Source organism: Squalius cephalus (genome assembly GCF_949319135.1).
Source record: "Squalius cephalus genome assembly, chromosome: 4".
Classification (NCBI taxonomy): domain Eukaryota; kingdom Metazoa; phylum Chordata; class Actinopteri; order Cypriniformes; family Leuciscidae; genus Squalius; species Squalius cephalus.
This window is the reverse complement of record NC_137125.1, coordinates 14,283,889-14,307,173: the sequence shown is the minus strand read 5'-3', so window position 1 is coordinate 14,307,173 and position 23,285 is coordinate 14,283,889. Positions and strand designations below refer to the sequence as shown.

The 23,285-nt window shown below is 36.9% G+C and overlaps 1 protein-coding gene across 1 annotated transcript; it reads left to right on the top strand.

Moving 5' to 3' along the window:
* Positions 1-1,035: 1,035 nt before the first annotated feature.
* Positions 1,036-4,561, top strand: LOC307157631 (SE-cephalotoxin-like; the record flags this gene model as incomplete). The annotated part of the gene is made up of 4 exons (XM_079869558.1): positions 1,036-3,676; positions 4,056-4,198; positions 4,267-4,378; positions 4,557-4,561. 4 exons carry the CDS (start codon positions 1,036-1,038, stop codon positions 4,559-4,561), a joined length of 2,901 nt encoding a protein of 966 aa, XP_079725684.1.
* Positions 4,562-23,285: the final 18,724 nt, after the last annotated feature.

Genomic DNA, 23,285 nt, shown 5'->3' with positions numbered 1-23,285 from the left:
CAAAGACAAAAACATAAAAACTGTGGCGAGCAGGACGAGGCTGAGGGCCGTCATCATTCTGAGAAATCATTCTCATTTTTGTGTTCTCATCCCTAGTTAAGCAGATGCAATAGTAATGGTTTATGATTTAGATACATTATAAAGATACATTTCCTTAACGATTACAGGTCTCGTCATGATGATTAATCAGTTTTGGGAAAACGTGGGCTTCATCTAAAACTTCAAATTATAATTTCAAAGCTTGCCGGGTTGAGTCAGACATATGAAACATTCCCGACAAATAAAACCATATATTAGCATATCAATAACTTATTTATGCTGACAAAATATGTAGGGCATAATCTACCATAAATCTTAAGATAATTATTTGTGATGTTTTGGAAACCCAGATATGAGTTATTTTTACCCATGTATTCCTAAGTATTCTACAAAAAGTAGCAGGAGTTCCTGTATTGAACTATATTGTTACCTGAACCCTTAAAACGAGCAAACCTAAAGTCAATTTGATTCAAAAATGATAATTATATTTTTGACTTAATTCAAACCAGTTAATTTACATGTTACCTCGTTGATCGCTTTATATAAGGAACAGATTTAGTTTAGGCTTTTATTCACATATAAACATTGATCAGAGAACATAAACAGAAGCTCAACCGAACATTCTTGACTCGCGAGAACAAACGTTCTTATGCAGGCCAAGGAGTTGATGAATATTTATGTGAAAAGCTCTTAGATTTCATCAAATAGATCTTTATTATCAAGTTACATAATGTGTTATACGAATCATGGTCATAATGATTTATGTCTATTTTGCGCCCAATCAAACCGACAGCTCTGAATGTAAATCATTATTGTATGTGATTTGGGGTAAATCAAGAATTTTTATGTACTGGCTCAATGAAATAAGAAATCCTCTGAATTGCAGCTTTGATAGCAAAGAACCGACAGTGTGTGGCATTATAAGCAGATTATGAATTAAGTGACATCAGGGCAGTGACATTCAATGCTTCTACTTTTTTAACAGGTTAAGCTGCCATGGCGACTGGGAAGACTTTCCTCACTATCCTTTATCTGCTTATATACAGCTGTTTCTGCACAGCTGGCATTAGCATCTCACAAGTCAGTCAAGTGGAGAAGGGCTTGACAACATCTAAAGAATTTCTCCAAGGTCTCAATAATGTGGCTAATTTTTTAAAAAAAACAGAAGATACGACTCGTGATTCACTCGTCAAAGTCCTCAAAGTCTTTGGTTCTCTTGGCAAAGTTGCAGCAAGTTTTGGCTTTATAGGGGCATTAATTAGCTTCATCTTGGCATTCATTCCACAATCAAATCCAATGTTTGAGTTCATGAAGGAACAATTTGCAGAGGTTAACCGTAAACTCGACTCTCTCTCCCTTCAAATTACAACCCTGCAAACAGAACAGAAATGGACAAGCTTTGCAAGCAGCTATGGCAAAGATGAGAACGTGATCAAGAACTCCTGGGCCAAGTTAACAGAATTCATAAAGAGCGCTCCTCTTGCCTCCACACAGGAAGAGAAGACCAGACTGGCTGAGAGGTTCACCACTTTCTATGAAAACACTGGCACAGAGAACAGTGTTGCTAATTTCTACAGATACATCACAGAGAACAATCCTGACAGCTTGAATGAGAATCTCTTACAGCTCATCATTGAGAAGTCCAATGGTGATTTTAATGTCCTGGTGCAATACTCCACCTACTTCACCACTCTGATGGTTTCAGGACTAAAGTTAAATGTGTTTTATTACAAACTAAAGGGCTATGATGGTGAAGTAAAGGCACAAGAAGCAGTCACACAACTGTCCAACACTTTATCAGCCATACAGGATGCCTTAATTGAGTGTGCTGATGGCTTTGAGAAATGGGCTCACAATGACGCTGTGAAACTTAGCACTCAACCATTCTCAGATACTAAAATGCTTGCTACAGATATTAAGAATCATTTGATGAGCAAGTTCCACTGGTTCAAATGGATAGTAATTGCCCACTCAAACGATGTTAAAAGTGAGTTTACCTTTGGACAGTCAATCAACTTTGATGCTCAAGAAAAGACATCAGTTCACATAATTCATCAAGAAAAGGGCACAGCCGTTGATCAAAAAACTAAGGGTAATATTAAATCCAGTTTGCAAAAAGAAATAGCAAGGTTGAACATTAACCTGCAGTGTTTAACAATTAAGGAAGAGCTCCTCCACAGGTTCGGTGCAAAAGTTACCGGCCAAATACAGTTTCTTCATGCTGATATAAAAAATAAATATAAAAAATCAGATTATGCACAGACAGATGTGGCGGATATTGAGCTGAACTGTCAAAATGAACCTTTGTCCTTCAGAGACTTTAAAATCTTCCTCAGAGGAAATATTGTGGTAAAGGCTCCCTGTTCAGATGTGAATTGTAAAAATGGAGAATGTAAACCCATCAAGGACACCACACAAGGATTCTGTAAGTGCCATAAGATGTTCCACGGTCCAGCGTGTGATGAAAACATCCAAAATATGATTGACTATGCCGCTCTCGAAAGTGAAATCGATGGTATGATCTATCAACCAGTCCCTGATCTGACAGCAATTTATTTTAGTGTCAAGGAGCTGAAGGACTTCACTAAAGAAATAGTTGAGTCTGTTCGACATGACATCCAGTGGACATCGTTCTTTGTAAAATACAGCAATGTGATTCAGAAGTTTCGCTACATCAACACATTACATTCATATCTTAAAAACGGTACAATAACCCAACGCCAGTATGTTTCTGAGGTAGGAGATCTGTTCACAGTGGGACACCCTTTTCAACTTTATCTCAGAAACTTTCACCACATGATGATGGGCTCTGGATTTGGAGACAAACACAATATTTTAGAAATGTTTCGCAAGTCACTGGTTCAGGACCCACAAAGTCAGTCTGGAGAGCCAGTAGAGTGCACAAAATACTACAGTGATCAGATTGATTATTTTGTGCGCTACATGTTTACTCTTGAAAAGGAAGCTGTTTTAGCTTGGTCGAAATATATACTGGTCACTGGAAAATCAGAGAACATTGATTTACTCGAGAAGTTTTTTCAGGACTATGTCTCACAGCAGTGGAGGCTCTTCAATAAAAATGGATGTGGCCCTCTAAAGGCCGGGGATCTTCAGAACAGCCACTGTGAAAAGCTCTACCACAGCACAGCCCAGCAGCAGGTGAAACTGAAATGTGGTGGATCATACAAGCCCTTCCCCGAGATCGTGGTGTGCTCTGGAGGACAGTGGAGTGCCTCACCTGTGTGCTACGAGGAGCAGGTGAACGGGAGAGTCGAGTGCAGATCTGAAGGTGGAGCCACTGTCTGCAATGCCACGTGTTCATCTGGCTGGGGCTCCGCCACACACCGTTTGCCAGCTGAGTACAAATGCTCACAGCCGCCCTGTCCATCCTTCATACCACACAAGTGTAATGACTGCACAAAAGACAGCGTTTGTAAGGACAATGAAGTCTGCACTGGAGCCTTTGGCACATGTCGCGACACATGCCTGGTCAAACCCTGTGGAGTGAACGCCAAATGCTCTTCCTCCTCCAATCACGGCAGGAGCTGCACCTGTAAGAACCTGTGGAAAGGAGACCCTTACAGAGGCTGCAGGAGTCAGGACCTCCAGTGGGTTCAGACCAGTGATGTGCCCAGCAGTATGAAAACTCTTTTACTCTACATACACTCACATTAGATTAGACTGATTCTTAATTTTAATGTGCTTTTGTCCATGCTTTCAAATGAATGTACAGCATCACAAATCATTAAGCACTTGAGCACCTTTATGATTGAGCTTCTTCTTACAGTTCCATTCCTACCTGATCCCGTGTAATGGAATTATAAAATCATGTAATTGAATTACAATGGGATTCACTGCACAAAAAACTGTAGGACAGATCATTTGGGAAAGAAATCTGTTGTGCAATTTATCTTTGGGCTCATCTTATCTAAGACAACATCATTGTATCTTCAAGCTAGAAAAAAATCCTCTGAAATCATTGGGTTTGATTAACCCATAATCCTTATGGTTTACAGATGCTGTCCGTTCTAAAACCAAACACGCGGTGTGCAAAGCCATCGGACCAGACAGTGGGTGGCACAGTGGATTTGTGATCCTTCAAATGCAAATATGCGTTTATGAATATGACTGGAAACTGCATACTGCTACTAGCTATGAGGTAACTCAGTACAGTACATTTGTACAATATTTCTTCAGAATTTGAATGACTGTATTAATAATCTGCAGGTTCTGGTTGATCCATGTGGAGGAAGTGGTTGGAAATGGATGGATGGGGCACAGGGGAACATGGTCTCGTATGACAAATCAAAGCGGTTTCCAGGAGTCAAATACTACGTGTGTAGGTTAGTGCCAATACAAACACAATACATAATATTCATTTTTACAAAAATAAAAGGAAACCTTTATGAAATGTTTATGTTTGCATTCTAACTGAAAAATAATTTATCCATCTCAGAAATGTTTTATCGAGATTAAAATCATGTATGTGTTCTAATGTGCTTTTTTTCACCCTATAGTTTGAAGAGTGGCGCTGTAGGGAAGCTTTTCAACACCCGGAAAGGCTTTCTGTGCCATGTTGCCAGTAGTAATGGAAATACCAGGCATTCAAATTTCTATTCTCTTGTTCCACAACCATGTCTCTGAAGACACTTCACCATGATTCACTGTTCAGTGCTTAAGTTTCTCTAGGTCATTTTTCAAGCTTTGAATTGGTGGAGGTGTTGCATTTATCTTTCATAAGACATACTGGACCAAACTGCACAGATGGAAATAAGTAGCCAACTCTCACAAAACATTTAATCAAGTGGCACAAATTGTTAGTAATTTTATTCAGTTGTTTTGCAGTGGGATCTTTTTAGGATTAAAAAAGTTCTAAATTGTATTAGATGTTAAAATTTGATATGATAGTGATAATGAAAGTGAGCGAGTGGAGTTAATTTCCACCCGCAGGATATGTTATGTACATGTGCAGAACCCAAATATATAATGTCCTTTATATATATAAGAATATAACTCTAATTCTTCATTTTTTAATTTCACTCTGAGTGCTACAGACTGTACTTTTATCCCTCACAGCCTTGTTTTATTTCGCATTAAAAAATAATAATGATCTGAAAATAGTTTTGACTAGTCCTAACTGAATTACAGGTATCTCTAATTATCTCTGAGCAGGGTTCTCAAGTTTTATCAAAAGCTTGGAGTGAGATCACATGTGGTTGGGGGAGGAGCCTAATGGAGCCCCGCCCCCACCTGTCCCCGCCCCCCAATTTTACCCAAATTAACCAGCACAAATTGAAATTATAACAATTGGTAAATCTGATAAATGACAGAGCAATTCATCACATCAAATATACTCTTTAATGTTATATTTCAAAACTACAAATAAGTTATACAAAAATTACAAAAATATAACAAATTTCTCCAAACAGTTTTTGAAAAACAAATCTTTTTGCATTTTGAATGCGTCTAGTCGAAATGGTATAATGATTTATTGTGTGGTGGGACATTGTGAACAAATGACATATTAGAGTATTATTAAGGTGTGTGTGTGTGTGTGTGTGTGTGTGTGTGTGTGTGTGTGTGTACACAAGAGTACACACTCCAGCTTATGAAATGTGTTTTGTGTTGTAAGTGTTTGAAAAATACAAATGCAATGGCAATGATTAATGTATGTTTTGACAGGATATAAAATATTACCCAGAGCACTCTGCTTTAATACATGTAGCCTTAATGTAACTAGAAAGATTAATACAGTATAATATATAATTTAAAATAAAATAAATACATTTAAATTTATTTAAAATAAAATGAAGAAATACATCTTCATTCCTTCCCATATACCCACTAATATTCCCTTAGTTTCAGATAACGTAAGCTAGCCAAACTGAGCCAAAGCTTCTGGCCTGGTTGCAAAGTAGTTGTAGAGTTTTTGACTGCATCAATAATAATGTATACGGTGGGCTATATATTAAATGTTCTAGCCTAAAAATGTTAGACGAGCTTTCTTCCAATTTACCTTCTCCATCATTCACGAGTGTTCGCGCAATGCTGTTGGTTACCTAGTAACGAACGTACGGCGGCCGAGAATGTTCCATCAACTTCTGCGTGTTCGTGCATCTGTGTTGCCTAGTAACGAACGCAATCTGGCCGAAATACGTGCTGGCGGCAGAAAACTTCACTTTGTGTGCCCACGCCTCGTATGCAACGTTATACATAAAGCTTGCAGGACAACTTGGTTGACATTGCCTTTTTAGCGTGAGAAATACACGGCAGTGGCGGAGCTAGACTTTTAAAACAGGGGTGGCAAAGGGGTGGCAAGGTATTATTTTGGGGGGTCAATATACAAAGTGTTCAATTACACTAAAAATAAATAATTTTCCACAAAATGTATACAGATTAAATTAAAGTTGTTTATTTTCCAAAATTTACACAATTATATATGTATTAAGTATACAGCAAAAATAGAACAAGTTTTCAAAGTGCTCCTTGGACTAATCAAGTCCAGTAGTAAACAAAAACTGAGGTAAACTTGGACCTGTCAAAACAAGGCAGTTGTACACATTCAAATAGGTACCACAAGAATAATAATAGAACAACAATACAAAAAAACCATAGAGCCCTTTAACACTGACTCTAATGATAAACTTCAAAAGTTGTACCAGGTATGACCTGCATCTACCCAGTGGTATGGCACCACCAAGTTCACAAAAACAAACATTCAGAACAGCATAATTCTGCGGTTCTGGTGAGATGAAGCAAAATGTTTTACAAAGTCCTTCATATTAATGGAATATGCCCTCCTTGACTCAACACTGAGTATGCCCAGGTGACTTAATCTATCATCTGCCATTGTTGTCCTGAGGTGGGTTTTTATTAATTTAAGGGCAGAGAAACTTCTTTCGCAGGATGCAGTGCTAACTGGAATCACAACCGAAATTTTACTAAGCCTAAAAATGGAAAACCTCTTTGTAAGGTTCCAAAAACCCCACAAACTCAAGTAGAGAAGCTGGTCTCTCTCCACTTTTCTCCCTTCTTAAAAGAAGCCGTCTCGTTTGATGAAGCTCATGCTTAAGGTCTTCTAAATCTGACTCGAATGTTTTCCCCAAAGCAAGCAGGGGTTCCTCTTTTAAGAATGATGGGCTTTTGGGGTCAAGAGACTGAACTCCTTCCATTATCTCACAGTTCTTTTCGGAAAAACGCCTATCTATTTCTGCTGTAAGACAGTCAAGTACCTGATAGAAAATACTTTTATTGAACTCTTCATTGTTTGCAAACTCAGAGTGCCTCTGTCCAACAGTGCTCATTACAAGTGAATTCAGAAATTTCAAATTGGTCTTTGGTCATCTCTTGTTTTGTGCTTCTGTGCTAATGTTGCAGTGGTGCACACGTTCTTCAGTCTCCTTCCATAATTCACCAAATGTATAGTCACTTCTGTAGCTTTTTAATGTGTCTGTAAGGGAGCCAACTAGATCTATTGCTCTAACCAGATCAAGACTTCTGGATTGGAGCATGTCAGACAGGATTTTCACATCCCCAAACACTTTACAAAAAGTAACCAAAAGTCCTATAAACTGTAGGTCAATTTGAGCCAAAAGACCCTTTGCTTCTATTTTCCTATCTCCACTATTCTTCTCAAGTGAAATGTCTTGCAAGAGCCTCAAAACTGCTGGAAGCCTGTCTCTCATAGTCCTACATGCCATGTACCGGCAAGCCCACCTAACATCTGAAAGTCGCTGAAGTTCCCTAGGCTTTTCATTTGGGTACATTTCTTTTTGAACATCAAGCCACTTCATATGGACAGCAGAGCCAGACACAAACCTATAAATACTCTGCAGAAGAGCAAAAAACTCCTCAGCTTCAGGCACTGACTTCACCGCATCAACAAGAACAAGGTTCAGACAATGAGCACTACAATGCACATAAAATGCAAACCTGGCATTGCTTTTAATCCGTGCAGACACACCAGAATGTTTCCCGCTCATTACTGAAGCACCGTCATAGCCTTGGCCAACAAGGTTGTTTCTGTAGTCAAGCCCATGCCTCTCCAAACATCCAACTATCATTTTGGTTAGACCTTCTGCATCCAAGCTTTCTGCTGACTGAAAGTGTAAGAACCCAGCAAACATTGGTCCGACGGCGACGTCCTGTCCCTGGCCAAAAATAGTCGCGGTAGGACGACAAAATATGCAAAAAATTGTAACAAAAAATATTTCTTAAAAATGTATTCAAATACGTTTGTACATGTCTACAATTCTCTGTGGTTGCATGTAAAGTTGTTTCTTTGACTTTTAGCTGCGTGTAGTTCAAAATATACCCTGTTGTGATTCAGTTGTGAAAGGACGTCCAGCAGGTGACGTCTTCTACACGTGCATTTATAGTCCATCGTCAACCTCTTTAAAATCCTTATGAAATATGCAAAAGCCATTGTGCTTACACATTCACATTCACATACTACAGTAATTTATTTAAGTGCCCAATTAGTTTTTTTTAAGAGGTTGTTAATAGTCGTCCACTGACGTCCTTTAAACGTTTAGTAAGACCCAAACAAACCAGCACGGAAATCTTTATTAAAAAAAAAACCTCAGTTTGTTTTACATCTTGTTTTATGTCAAATTCTATTCACAAAGTGCCCCTGTAGTTAAGTAATTGTGAAATCACTGCATTTACTCATTATTCCACCAGTTTCCCATACATTACAATATGATTTCATTATTTTGTTTATATAATTATTAAATATATATAGGCTATATCCATAAGTTATTCATACGTTATTCATAAAGTCACAATTTAAAGTCTGAGCTGGATGCACAAACTGCTGCCAAGATGTTGTAACAAATCTCGCGATATGATATCCCTATAGCAGATAATCTCGCGATATGACAGTTTGTATACTCAACATTCCAGATCAGTAGGTGGCATCTTTTTATGCTGGTTTGGCAAAACCGCCAAAAACACCAGAAGAAGAGGAGTGAGCGGTAACGTATTTCTATCTACAACACAAGGAGAGTTTTTTTGCGTTTACGAATCATTAAAAATTTACTGGTGGGTAAGTACATTTTGTGGTATTTTATTAATAATTGTTTTTTTATTTTTACTTGTTTTACTCGGAACAAAAATCCAAAAGCAAGTATAAGCACACTGTCAAGTTAAATTAAGTTTGGCTGAAGTTAGCTAGTATGCTAAAAGGTAATGTTTAATGCTAGGGCCTTTTTTAACCCTAAAAACAAACTCATCTGTGGCAAAATAAAACGTTTATGGAACTTAAAAATTGAAGTAACCACCTTTCGAATATTTTCACAGAATGTTAAAGTGTGTTTGTGTTATGAGATACATAAATAATGATATATTCAGTATAGTACACACACACACACACATGTATATATATATATATATATATATATATATATATATATATATATATATATATATATATATATATATTTCTTTATTATTAGGAAAACTTCTTGAGAAAAATGTGGGATTACTTTGCTTAAGCAAACCTCTTGGTGGTAAATTGATTCAGTAAAGACAAAAATTTGCATAAAAGGAAAAAAACAGTAGTTAAATGGATATTTACTTTGATATCAAAGACATGCAGCACATAAGAGCACATTGGTTAATTAAACATGTTTAAAGATTAAAATAAAAAGTGCTACTCAGATGTAGCATTCTGACAGTTTATTTCTGAAAATAAATTAAATGAAAGGCACTGCAATGTTAAAACTGTAGGAGGAGCTGAAGAATAATTCACTGAAATCTGTAAATTAATTCGAACATGGCTGACTTCAATAAGTGCTTTAAAAGTATTTTGTCATTTTAGATTTGCTAAACATGTCCTCTGACTATCAAAGAAAGTGGAGATGTCGAAGGGCAAGAGTTGATGCCTTAGCGGAAAAGGACAGCAGCTCAGAATCCGAGGGGACAGTGGAGCCTGCTTTTGTGGGGGAGGAGAACCCCGTCATGGAGGACTCAACACTTGACGAATTACATGCTGTGGCGGGCTGTAGTTCTTCCATTGTCACAGCCACAGAGTACATGAGCAGTGATGATGAAGAATACCATTATGACATCAGTTCTTCAGATACGGAGTGTGAACAGTTGGATGAGACTTCACAGCCCATTGTTGAAACACCATCTCTTCACAAAGACTTGGCTAGTTGGGCTACTGCAACAATTCAGACACACAAGGCAATAAATTATCTTCTTCATGTGCTCAGAAGTCATGGCCATACCCTCCCCAAAGATGCTAGAACCCTTCTAGATACTCCACAAGGAGTGCCAATTGAAAATAAATGCAATGGGCAGTACATTTACTATGGCATTGAACGTTACCTTCTTGAACATTTAGCGAAAGAGACACTGCCAGGACAAGTTGCACTTTCCTTTAATGTAGATGGATAATTAAATAATTAAGATTATTTAAAAGTAGTAAAATGTGCTTTTGGCCCATTCTTGGCCAAATTCAAAACAGACAGCCATTCATTGTAGCACTGTATTATGGATCCAGCAAGCCTAGCTCTGTTGAAGACTTCTTACACGATTTCTTGGAGGAGTTGCAACAACTTATCCAAAAGGGTGTTTCCTGCCAGAATTTGATTCACACAGTTACACTGAAGGCCATCATCTGTGATGCACAAGCCAGGTCATTTCTCAAATGTATTAAAAGTCACAATAGTCTGCATGGATGTGAGCGATGTGTTGCAGTAGCACAAAAGATAGAGGGAAGGGTAGTTTACTTGACAAAGGGGCCTTCTGAAGAAAGAAGAGATGATGTGTTCAGCCATGCTGGATACCCTGACCATCAAAAGCAGATATCACCTCTTACTAAAGCTGGTATTTTGTGTGTTAAGCAGTTCCCCCTAGACTACATGCATCTGGTATGTCTTGGAGCCATGAAAAGGATGCTGATCTACTTGTGGCGTGGGCCAGTCACATTCAGATTGAGTAAGGCTCAGAGAGAGCAAGTAGAAAGGAACATAAGTCAACTGAAGGGAGCTTTGCCTGCAGAGTTTACAAGGCAGCCAAGAAGTATGGAAGAATTAGATAGGTGGAAAGCTACAGAGCTTCGTCAGTTCATGCTCTACACAGGACCAGTAGTCTTAAAGGATGTGCTTCCTGAAGACCAGTATCATCACTTTCTTTGTCTTAGTGTTGGTATGAACATTCTTTTAGAGGAAGCGGATGGGAAGAGAGAGTCCTATCTAGGTTACGCACGCAACATTCTGGAGCACTTTGTGGATAGCTCTGTGGATTTTTATGGGCCCACCTTTCCAACATATAACATTCATTCCATCAAACACTTGTCAGATGATGCTACAAACTTCTGCAGCTCTTTGAACCATATTTCATGTTTTCCATTCGAGAACCACTTACAGGTCATCAAAAAACTGGTGAAAAGTGGCAAACAACCTCTAGTGCAAGTCACGAAAAGACTTGCTGAAAGACAGTGTACTGAAACACATGCCACAAGTCAATCTGAAAGGCCAACCAAGATAACAGCAAAGATGCCTGACAACTGTGTACTCTTGATGGACAATGCAGTGGGATTTATTCGAGAGAAAAGAAGTAATGGAACACTAAGCATAGATGTCTTCAGGGAAACTGACTGTGACAGTGTCTTTGAAAAGCCATGCAACTCAAAGCTCTTAAACATCATGTTTGTTAGCAGTGACTCGACAATGGCAAAGCGAATGTTGGTAAACAAAGGAAGTGTCTACAAAAAGGCTGTGTGTCTCCCGTACAAACAGGGTTACGCTATATTCCCTCAGCTGCACAAACCAGAATGACTTGATTTGGTAATATATTAACTATTGAATTATTTATTATAATATTTACACTGGTGTTTCTGTTGGGATTGGAAAGGCATGTAACAGTATTTATGGAAAACATTCAATCAGCCTCGTGCTTTTAATTTTGTGGTTGACAGTGGTCAGCATGCTATGACTTGGGACTAATTCATCCAAAAAAAAAAAAAAGTTCATACAATAATTATAATTTTGTATATACAACTACTAGCATGCATGGTGTCAAGTTGCTTTACAAGTTTTGTAATGAAGGAGAGAATGTGCTATCCTGAAACTGAAACTCTGTCCTCTTGTTTTAATTATTAGGTAATGGACAACAGGGGAGAAGCAAAAAGGACCAGAAAGAGGAAAGTCTTCCGTGATTTTGTTAACGGTACATTGTTATGTGCTTCAAAGCAGCGTCAGATTATCATGTTACTGCAGTCATGCACCATTGTTCAAATGTCAACCTCAAACTGTCACTAACTTATATCTGCTTTATTCTATATAGACTTGGACCTTGAAAATGACAGTGAAATGACTGATATTGACATTACACAGCTCAGTCAGAGTCCTCTGCCATACAAAAAACGTAAGTTGCCTACTTTTACTTTTTCAAATAGTCATAAGGACTTCTGGTGTTCTGAATGGTTGTACCTTATCATAAGGGAAGGTGTTTATCCACTACCCATTTAGTCTTGACATTACTTGTGAACATTCACAAAAACAAACAAAGAAATTGTATATAAATCCAGAGAAAGGTACTTGTAATTTCACAAATTAAAATCGGTGTTATGAGAAACTGATGAGAAACTGATTAGAAAGAAAAGCAATGTCTGTAACAGCTCTGTAGTAGTGAGGATTTAGTAGTTAATGTAATGTTTTAAATACTTCTATAATTATAAGCGTAGCAAAATAGTGTTGAATTAACAATTTGTTTTTGTACAAAGGAAAAGCAGGACCTGTTCAACATAAAAAAATACATGCTGTTAAAAGGGCTGTGTCCTACCCAGAACCACCTCCAAAATATAACTATACAAAACCCCAGCCAGGTAATTGCTTAATTTAACAATATAACTACCTGGTTAAAGGCATTTTTTGGGTGGAGTAATATCAATTCCATTTCATTTGCAGTTGAGGGTCAACGCAAGCAGTATGAAGGCTCTGCACGTTCTTCACAGGGTAAACCAAAAGGAGGTCAGTAAACTGCTTTGTGTTATGTAGATAAGGGTTTCACATTCTACAAATTGAATATTCTAATTTGTCATATGTCCTTGTTTGTGATAAAGGTTAAGTTGTGTGCCCAAAACATTTAGATGAAACCTGCCCAACCCCTGACCTGTTCACCACTACATTAAGTTGTATGTCTGGTTTGTCTAATATTACACAAAAGAAGCATGCTATAAAAAAGAATTTTTCTTCACGTTTTTCTATTGTTTCACTGTTTTATTGTCAGTGGATGTGCAGATGACACCTAGAAGTACCAACCTACCAACATGCATGCCTTCAGCAGTACCAAGTATGTGATTATCTAAAGTCATTGTCAAATTGCAAAACGTTGGCAAACCAATATTAGTCAAAATCCCTTCTTGAATGTTCATGGGGACCTCTCGCCATTATCTGGATGCGTAGGGTAGCATGTAGTAGTAAAATTTAATTGTGAAATGGTACAACATTAACTTGTCTTGTCTAATGTTACCATAAAGGGCAGTTTAGTTTAACACCTCGGGATCTCCAAATAAGAAGCAGCCAGAGGTACACATCTCAAGAAGTGGCTACTCCAAGAAGTATGTCAATTTTTTTAGTTTGTTTTCCCCCCTTCATTATAGCTTTTACAAGTAAAAATGCAGTGAAATCTTCAAAATTCTAACATGTAATTGTACATTACCATGAAGGGCAGTTTAATTTAACGCCTCAGGATCTCCAAATAAGACGCAGCCAGAGGTCCGCATCTCTTGAAAAGGCTACCCCCAGAAGTACGTGTACCTTTGTTTTTTCTGTTTTTGTTTATTGGTTTACATAGCTTTTACAAGTAAAAATGCAGTGAAATCTTCCAAATTCTAACTTGTAATTTTACATTACCATCAAGGGCAGTTTAATCGAACCCCACAGGATCGTCAAAGTAGACAGAGGCAAAGGTGCACACCTCGTGAAATGACTACCCACAGAAGTATGTCCAATTACTTTACTTCACATTATTGCATTTACATGTTAAAAATGGACCGTAAAACCCACAAAAACTAAGATTTCACTGCATTTTTACTTGTTTTCACTGCATTTTTACTCTTATTTAATATTACCATGAAGGGCAGTTTAATTTAACGCCTCAGTTTAATTTAACGCCTCAGGATCTCCAAATAAGACGCAGCCAGAGGTACACATCTCGTGAAAAGGCTACCCCCAGAAGTACGTGTACCTTTGTTTTTGTTGTTTTTGTTTATTTGTTTACATAGCTTTTACAAGTAAAAATGCAGTGAAATCTTCAAAATTCTAACATGTAATTTTACATTACCATCAAGGGCAGTTTAATCGAACCCCACAGGATCGGCAAAGGTGCACACCTCGTGAAATGACTACCCACAGAAGTATGTCCAATTACTTTACTTCACATTATTGCATTTACATGTTAAAAATGGACCGTAAAACCCACAAAAACTAAAACCTCTTATTTAATATTACCATGAAGGGCAGGTTAATCAAACCCCACAGGATCTTCCAATAAGACGGAGGCAAAGGTCCACATCTGGTGAAATTACTACCCACAGAAGTATGTCCTTGTTTTTCTTTTTTTTCGTACTATGCGTAACATAAGTGCTTGCAAAGCTCCTTTTATCTTCAAAATTCATTAAATTAAATAGTCTATTATTTCCATTACTTTTATTTTTATCAGCAGGCACACAACATCACACCATTGAAGGTCAACCTCAACTAAAAAGAAGTCCTGAATCTTTACAGGCACATGGACATATGTTAAGGCGTATGTGCAACTGTTTTGAATAGTTGATCTGAATTAGCTTTTTGGGGGTTTGTAATGTTTTCATGTCTACGTCCATTCAGGGACTATACAAAGGTTATTTTACCAGAAGTTAGTAATGCTTTATGGCTGTCCATTTTGCATAATAAATGTTGCAGATTGTCACAGTATGAAAATAATGTTCTATTTTTGATAGTTGTTTAATCAAAATGTAATTCCTTTTAAACTGTAAGTTGTAATAAGTCCTCACAATCTACAGAGCTGTGCAAGGAAAATGTAAGTTTCCCCTTTTCATTCTTGCACCCATAATTGTCAACATAGTTGATTTTAAGCATTTAAGAATTGAATTAAGATAAGTTAAATTCAGAACTACTTGTTACTGAGAATTGGCATTTGCAAGCCATAAAACAAAGTCTTTGACCGAGATTATGACCAAACTTTTTGAGGAAAATAAAGTCAAATAAATGAAATGTATATAAAGAACAAGTCATAAATGAGATAAGCAGGATCTGCTTTATTGGCTTATTATGCTTATTACCAGGAATTTGCTACTCACCATCGGTAGCTCTTGAAACGGTATATGGTTTCAAGTAAACAAGATTCAGACAATACAAAGACAATGAAAAAACACACACTGGTCCAGTTCTTCACTCGCATGACTACAGGTTTTTCAAAATTTCTTTACTTTTAGATTGGTAGAAGAGGGAACATGCAGTGGTGTGTGTGTGTGTGTCCTAAAGCTGATTGGCAAACAGAGCAGTATATATTTGTCAGTGCTGTGTAGCAGTGGTCCATTGTATTATTGTGACTTGGAATGCAGTTTGTGCTTTATAAAGGTAGTAAGTGACTCAAAGTCTCTAACCATAATTTGAAATTTTCAGTCAATACTGTGAATGTCTTCTGTACTTCACAAAATTATTGGCTGCAATCTGTCTTGCAGGGTCACATCCACAAAGGACTTGAAATTGGTTACAATAATGGGTTGCTGTGTTTTCTACCCTCTTATTTTTGTCTGTGTGTTATGTATTAATTCTGTCGTGAGTTAATTCTAAGTGTACAATCAGACATTCTTGTTAAAACTAAGTGCCTTTTATTACTGCCTTCTGTAATATACAGAATGGTCCTGAAACAGTAAAAACAGCATTTCTTAATGATTTCTTGCCCATTGACAGCTGCATTCCATAGAGAGAACAGAAGTGAGGGTATGTATATTTATGGTGTTTTACAGCCACAATTTTTTCCTTTGTTAAAATGTAAATTTTCTAAAGTGTTTTACAATTTCAAATAGGTGGAACCAGACAATCAAGAAGCTCTTACCCCCTGCCATCAGCAAGTAAGGAATGTTATATGTGGTGTTTGAAACACAGGCCATTTATGGGAAATTCATTAAAGCAAAGTTTGCAAACAGTCAGTTTGTCAATCTTTTATTAGAGGTACAAGTAGTTGTTTATCAATAATCAAATGGCAATATCGATACCATTGTTTTTGTTCGCTGTCAATTCAGTCTTGCTCTTGAGTTTTCAAAACTTAATTTTCACCAGAAAACAGCAGGCAAACATGCCTGGGAAACAGCTGTCAAATAAACACTTGAGCCTAATGCTCTGCATAAACATGCAGTGTGACTGCAAGTCTCATATTAAATTTTGTGCTTTAAGTACTCAAGTGTCCAGATACGTGTAAAGTACATGTTAATGTAATGATTTCTCTATCAGGATTCCAAAGGAAAGTGTTTAGCCTGCTGTTTGGCCTAAAAGAGGAACTTCAGCAACTGGCTGCCATTCTTGACCCTGGAAAGTCGTCATCATCGTTTACGAGACTAGAGTCTGAAAGTGACCTGAAATCCTTTGAAGAGTGCATGAAAGATGACCAAAAGAAGTGGATCTGTGTAAGTTTAAAATGTGATGAGGATTTTGGGTATATTTCCAGATATACATAAATGCATATGTACGTGCACACACAGATAAGTGTTATTTAACCCTTTCACGCATGAATTATGATAACCTCAGTCAGGATTTTTTTCCTATGTGTTTTTATTGCTCTTAGGGCATGAAAAACAAGAATTGATTTTTATTTTATTTTTTTACAAATTGAGATCTTCAGATGTCCACTTGAGTGGACAGCATGTGGTTATGGTTTAAACTGAAGATATACTGTATTAAATATAAGACAATAATCAAACAGATAAAGTATGTGAATTTAACAAACTAATCAATGCAATTATATCAAATAATGTGAAAACTATAAAATATATACAAAAAATATAAATGCAAAATATTGCAATGGCTTCATAAAACTTCATACAAGTTGCACTTCGCGTATCTATGATATCAGAACATGAGGACGTGATTCCATCAGAATTTTCTACAGCCTGTCAAGGTACAACTGTGGAAACCACTCAGATGCTCCCTCCAGTGCACCAGAGTATGGAGATTTACCCTTATTAGCTGATAATTCTGATTATGTTCAAGATGGACATGCACATTTCTATCATAGCCCTCCTCTGAGAAAACCTAGCGATACGTTTTTTCAATCTCATCTGAAATGATCAGTGTTGGGGGTAACGCATTACAAGTAACATGCATAACCCATTCAGATTACTTTTTTGATGTTACAAGTAAAGTAATGTGTTACAAGTAACTTGCATTACCTAATCAGATTACTTTTTGATCTAACAAGTAATTAACTACAAGTAATGTGCATTACCTAATCAGATTACTTTTTGATGTAAAGAGTAAAGAAACGCATTACAAGTAACATGCATTACGTAATCAGATTACTTTTTGATGTTATGAGTAAAAAAACGCATTATAATAACGCACATTACATAATCAGATTACTTTTTGATGTTATGAGTAAGGAAACGCATTACAAGTAACATGCATTATGTAATCAGATTACTTTTTGATGATCTGAGTAAAAAAAACGCATTACAATAACATGCATTATAAAATCAGATTACTTTTTGATCTAACAAGTAAAGTAATGCATTACAAGTGTCATACATTATGTAATCACATGACTTTTTTCGATGTCAATGAAAATTACATTCTAATAATACAAATACATTTATTTACAGTAGAAAAAGTCAATGCATATTAAGTTTTTAAGTTTTAAATTTCAAAAACAATATTCACATTATAATTATGAATTGTAGCTGAAATATAGCCATTGCATGCATGACGTCCACTACAGTGGACATGTGATTAATCAGAGTTTTCTCTCAATCTAAAATCAAAACTGGGAAAATTTTACTGTGATAGGACTCATTAGATATTGCTTTATGCTGCAATATTTTTTTTTACCTACAAGAGTCTCCTAGGATAGAAGGAATGGATGGATATTCTGGAGCAAGTTGGCATGTCTGACTGACCCTTGGCCATCTTGGTTTGGAGGGGGAAAAAATCGAAACACAAAGGCTTGCCACTTGGTTGCAATTTATAGGATGATGCACCAGGGTCCAATGAAGAGATTGATGTGCAACTTTGCCATAAAAACCCATGCAAATTCAAGAAAATGCTTTTTTAATAGCTGTCCACTGTAGTGACCACTATGCGTGAAAGGGTTCATATTACATTTCTTTTGATTGTGGTGTCACTTTTAGGTTCAGCAACTGTCCAGAGTTGGCGGAATGTCAGTCAGAGACTGTGTAAACAAAGTCATGAACAGGTATGTATTTACCTAGCATTGTTTGTGTGTTTAGCTGTGTCATATTTCAGAAAAAATGACAATAATAACAGTAGCTACAATAATGACCTCAACCTTTGATAATACTATAATTCTGTCACGCATTATATCTACTTATATAATTGCCAGTTTTTGTGTTGAAGTTTTAATGTCTGTGCTAAATCAGGCTGTTCATAGGACTTTAAACAAGATATAAAAACCATAATGTTAGTGTAAGAAATGAATGAGTCATTACGTGTCACAAAAACTTTGGATAGGGACAGAGCACTTATTACATGATAGACTAGTGGTTGTGAAAGTGTATGTTTTAACACTGCATACACTGCATGCAACTGGCAAGCTGCACAGTACTGCTAATTTGCAATGCATTTTAATATTATGATGAAGTAAATCCTGAATTGTTTATTTCTCAGAATCATGTCAAATGCCTTAATGGCAAAATTCAACATGAGGGGTGGTGGCCAGCTGGAAAAGAAGGCATTCAAGGCTACACCTTTATATAATATAATACAAGGTAATTTGTGACACACATTGTATGTTCCTTGTGTCTTATTTATTTAAAAGACCTATTTTTATCAGAAATGTCCAAACGCATAATAAACATGTTTTTAGTCCCAGTGTACTCATATGTGGACATGTATGAAATCAACATCCTGTGTCATGAATTAAGTCTTCATTTTAAATTTTGAAGTCTTGTTCGACTGCATTGTACAATTAGTTTGATAAACAAAAACACTTTCTAAATAAGTGCTTGTTTAACTTCTTGCTTTTTACATTCATATTCTCTTCCCTCAGATGCTGTGAAGAGGTGGAGCCCAAATGCTACTGACTTGGAAATTGAAGTAGCAATGGCGAAACACTTGAAACATGCTCCAGGAAGAGCTGGGGGTGGGGGTTATAAGAAGTAAATGGTGGTAAACCCAATGGCAAAGTTACTGAATCAGTGTTTAACCTGTTTATTGTTATACTTTATAAATAAATATACATACACACACAAAATATGCAATTATGTTGTGGAGCACTAAAATAAAATATATTTTTTTTGGAAAAGAATGGTGTGTTTATACTTATATCCTGTGTTTTTGTTATGTTGTTTGATTAAAAACTACACATTAATTTAAAAATACTGAAAACACAATTACCGCAGATTTGGTTAACTAAATTGCAATACTTGTAGTGTCTTGTTTGAATGTTTAATAACTGGAAGATATTATTCAAAAATGTTAAGTTCATGGTATCTTGTGGTAAAGTAAAATATTTAAGCTCACAAATATTGTGTTATTGGTTGTAAAGTACACATGGGAAAAACATTTTATAGACGTCCAGGTCGGACTGGACCGCTTTTGGACCTTTTTGGAACCTTAGTCAAGTTCAGCAAATGTGTAAACCTCGAGACATAATGCATTCACGATGTTAGACAATATGGTATGTTTATTTTATATTTTAATGTACACACGTAAATTATGCAGCAGTACATCTTATTATAAACATCCAGAAGATGACCTATTTAGACGTCCGTGGACGTCCAGAAAAGACGTGCATTTCACGGCCAGAAGACGTCAAAGACGTCGGTTCAACTTTCATTTCGGAACTATTTTTCAACCATAACGGGACGTGACGAAGGGACGTCTTTTCAACGGTCTTTACACGTCTCAATGTTTGCTGGGAAGCTTTCGTGTACAGCACCGCTGTAATAGTATCTCAGCACTAAAGACATTTGTTCTTTTTTTTGCAAGTCTTTTGTTTCATCTGCCAATACACTGAACACTTCGCTTTCTTTTACTTCTGCAACAATTTGCTTCTGCACCATATCTGCTAAAACCTGAAGCATCTCATTTTGGATTTGGTGGCTAGTGTACTTACCATTGCCCTGTGCAGCAAGTCTTTCATCAATAAAGGGGTCATGCTTTGCAACGAGATTCAAAATGGCTAAGAAATTGCCTTCATTCTCAGACTCACCACCCTCCCTGTGGCCCCTCTGTGCAATGTTTTGAGTAGCAGTTAAGAGTAAGACCTCGGCAATTGTCTTGATGTAATTTTTATTTTTCTCAACTTGCTGTTTTCAATTCTCATTTAAGGCATCAAATATTGATTTCTCACTTTCCCTGCTTCTTTTGGATTCTGCCCAAGCATACATTGCATTTGCATGTTGGTCTGATCTTGAGTGACGTTTAAAACCAGAATCTTTAAATAATGCCTTTTTCCAGTTGGAAAACCCACATTCAGATGTAAAGGAAGATTCCGTGGAACCTGGGAGGCAAAAGTGGCGGCAGGCAAAGCAGTAACTCGCATTTTGACTTACAGAGTACTCTAGCCATGGATTGTCCTTATACCAAAAGCTGTTGAATGACCTTGTAAATTTTCCAAATGGGGTTCGTGGAAACCTGGCAAGACATGGCTGAACAGGTTCTTCATCCTTCGATCTTAAGGTGTCTTTAAGTAAAAATGAAATGAAATAAATACCACAGACACTTTTTATTATACTAGATCAAGAAGTGAACAACACTAGTCTAGATCATGGCTATTATACTGTTAAAGGAATACTCTACCGAAAAATGAAAATTCTGTCATCATATACTCAGCCTCATGTTGTTTCAAACCTGTATGAATTTCTTTCTTCTGCTGAACAGAAAGGAAGACATTTTGAAGAATGTCAGTAATCAGACAGTTTTAGATACCATTGACTTCCATAGTAGGAAAAAAAATATACTATGGAAGTCAATGGTATCTAAAACAGATTACTGACATTCTTCAAAATGTCTTCCTTTCTGTTCAGCAGAAGAAAGAAATTCATACAGGTTTGAAACAACATGAGGCTGAGTATATGATGACAGAATTTTCATTTTTCGGTAGAGTATCCCTTTAATGTTTTTTTGTACATGGCTAATGTACCTACCACTTGGTCCTTTTGGTGCACATGTGATGCTTGAGCTGGGTGTGGGGAGTTCAGTGCATTGTTCTTCTTTTTCTATTAGGACTGGCTCGCCGTCTTCCTCATCACTGGTAGAAATAACCGTCTCACTCTGGTCTTCTTCTGAATTTGAATTCATTATAAAATTATCATTGGATATTATACCATAATACTTTGCACAAAAATCATCACACAATCTGAATTTAAGACACAATTTACTGCCTCTGCTCACTGCTCTGACCTGCTGGTGATACACTGGGTTCTTGTGTGTCATCATCTTTCTCTTCTTGACTTCCCTGTCCACCACCTACATATGGTTCACTACAACAGCTGACACTGGGACTGGGATCTGTTTGGCCCTGATCTGCACCTGACTTTTGCTTCTTTAGGAAAAAGTTGGTGATATCGCTTTTTCTCTTCATTCTGCTGTCCCTATTCAAAGGAAAGCTTGGTTACACACCTCATGAAGAAACCAAAATTTGGAACAATTTGCTTGTTATTATTTACCATGAGTACACCGTTACTACAAATACTAGAGGTAATACATTACGACAAAATGTGAGTATATTGAGGTCTGGCCTATTTGACAACACAAGGAAAATTGCTTAAAGACGTCTAGACATGTTATGTTAAAGGACAAGTTCGGTATTTTACACTTAAAGCCCTGTTTACAGATCGTTTCTGGTGAAATAGAACGGTTAAGATAAAAATTTGGACAAATGCTGCTGTCCCGAGAATTTTAGGTTTCTTTCGCGTTCCCCAAAACCTCCAGAATGGGTGTATAGGTGCACTCGAACAATCCTTCCTAATACGCATTAAACTTTCGTTTACAAAGACGTGAAACTCACCTAGTGGTCAGGGGTGTCCACTGATATGCTCACACAAAAATCGCTGCAAAATATGCTTTCCAACAGGTATTTTACCATTCGTTGTAAAACTGTGGATCTATTTTTCCAAACGTCTCACACCCGAATTTCTTCCATTGAGAGCTTGAATAATAGACACTCCAGCCCAGTTGGTGGCGATAATGCACCTTTGCAAGCAAACCACTGGCATTTCAGTTTGCGATCCGCCGTAAAAAAAAAACACAAGAAGAAGAAGAAGAAGAAAACAACCCCTGAACCCCATTTCAGTTTCCGCGCGGAGTAATACCGTACCTCACATCACATCCAATACAAGTCAATGGAGGAGACAAAAACTACGATAAAACCTGTTGGAAAGCATATTTTGCAGCGATTTTTGTGTGAGCATATCAGTGAACACCCCTGACCACTCGGTGAGTTTCACGTCTTTGTAAACGAAAGTTTAATGCGTATTAGGAAGGATTGTTCGAGTGCACCTATACACCCATTCTGGAGGTTTTGGGGAAAGCGAAAGAAACCTAAAATTCTCGGGACAGCAGCATCTGTCCAAATTTTAATCTTAACCGTTCTATTTCATCAGAAACGATCTGTAAACAGGGCTTTAAGTGTAAAATACCGAACTTGTCCTTTAAGTGCTAATAAATTGTATGTCTACACAAAGTTACTTCAGTACATCTCTACAGTCAGTCACATCTACTATTCAGCAGGCTTGTGCAAAATTCAGAATTTCAGAATTGGCCTCCATTCAATTCATGAATTGGAATTTGAATTGAATTTACTCCGCCCCACAGGACGTTGAATTGAATTTGAATTGGAATGACATGAAGTGGAATTAAATTCATGGCAATTCAAAGAAATTCCACACAGTCACACAACAGAAAGAATGTGTTGAGTCTCGCATGCATTCAGTGTTAGGAAGATTACTTTGGAAATGTTATTGCTTACTGTTAATAGTTACCCATTATAAATGTGGTTTGGATTACTTTATTTGGATAACTTTATCAATGCAAAGCAATTTCGTTTTAAGTTGA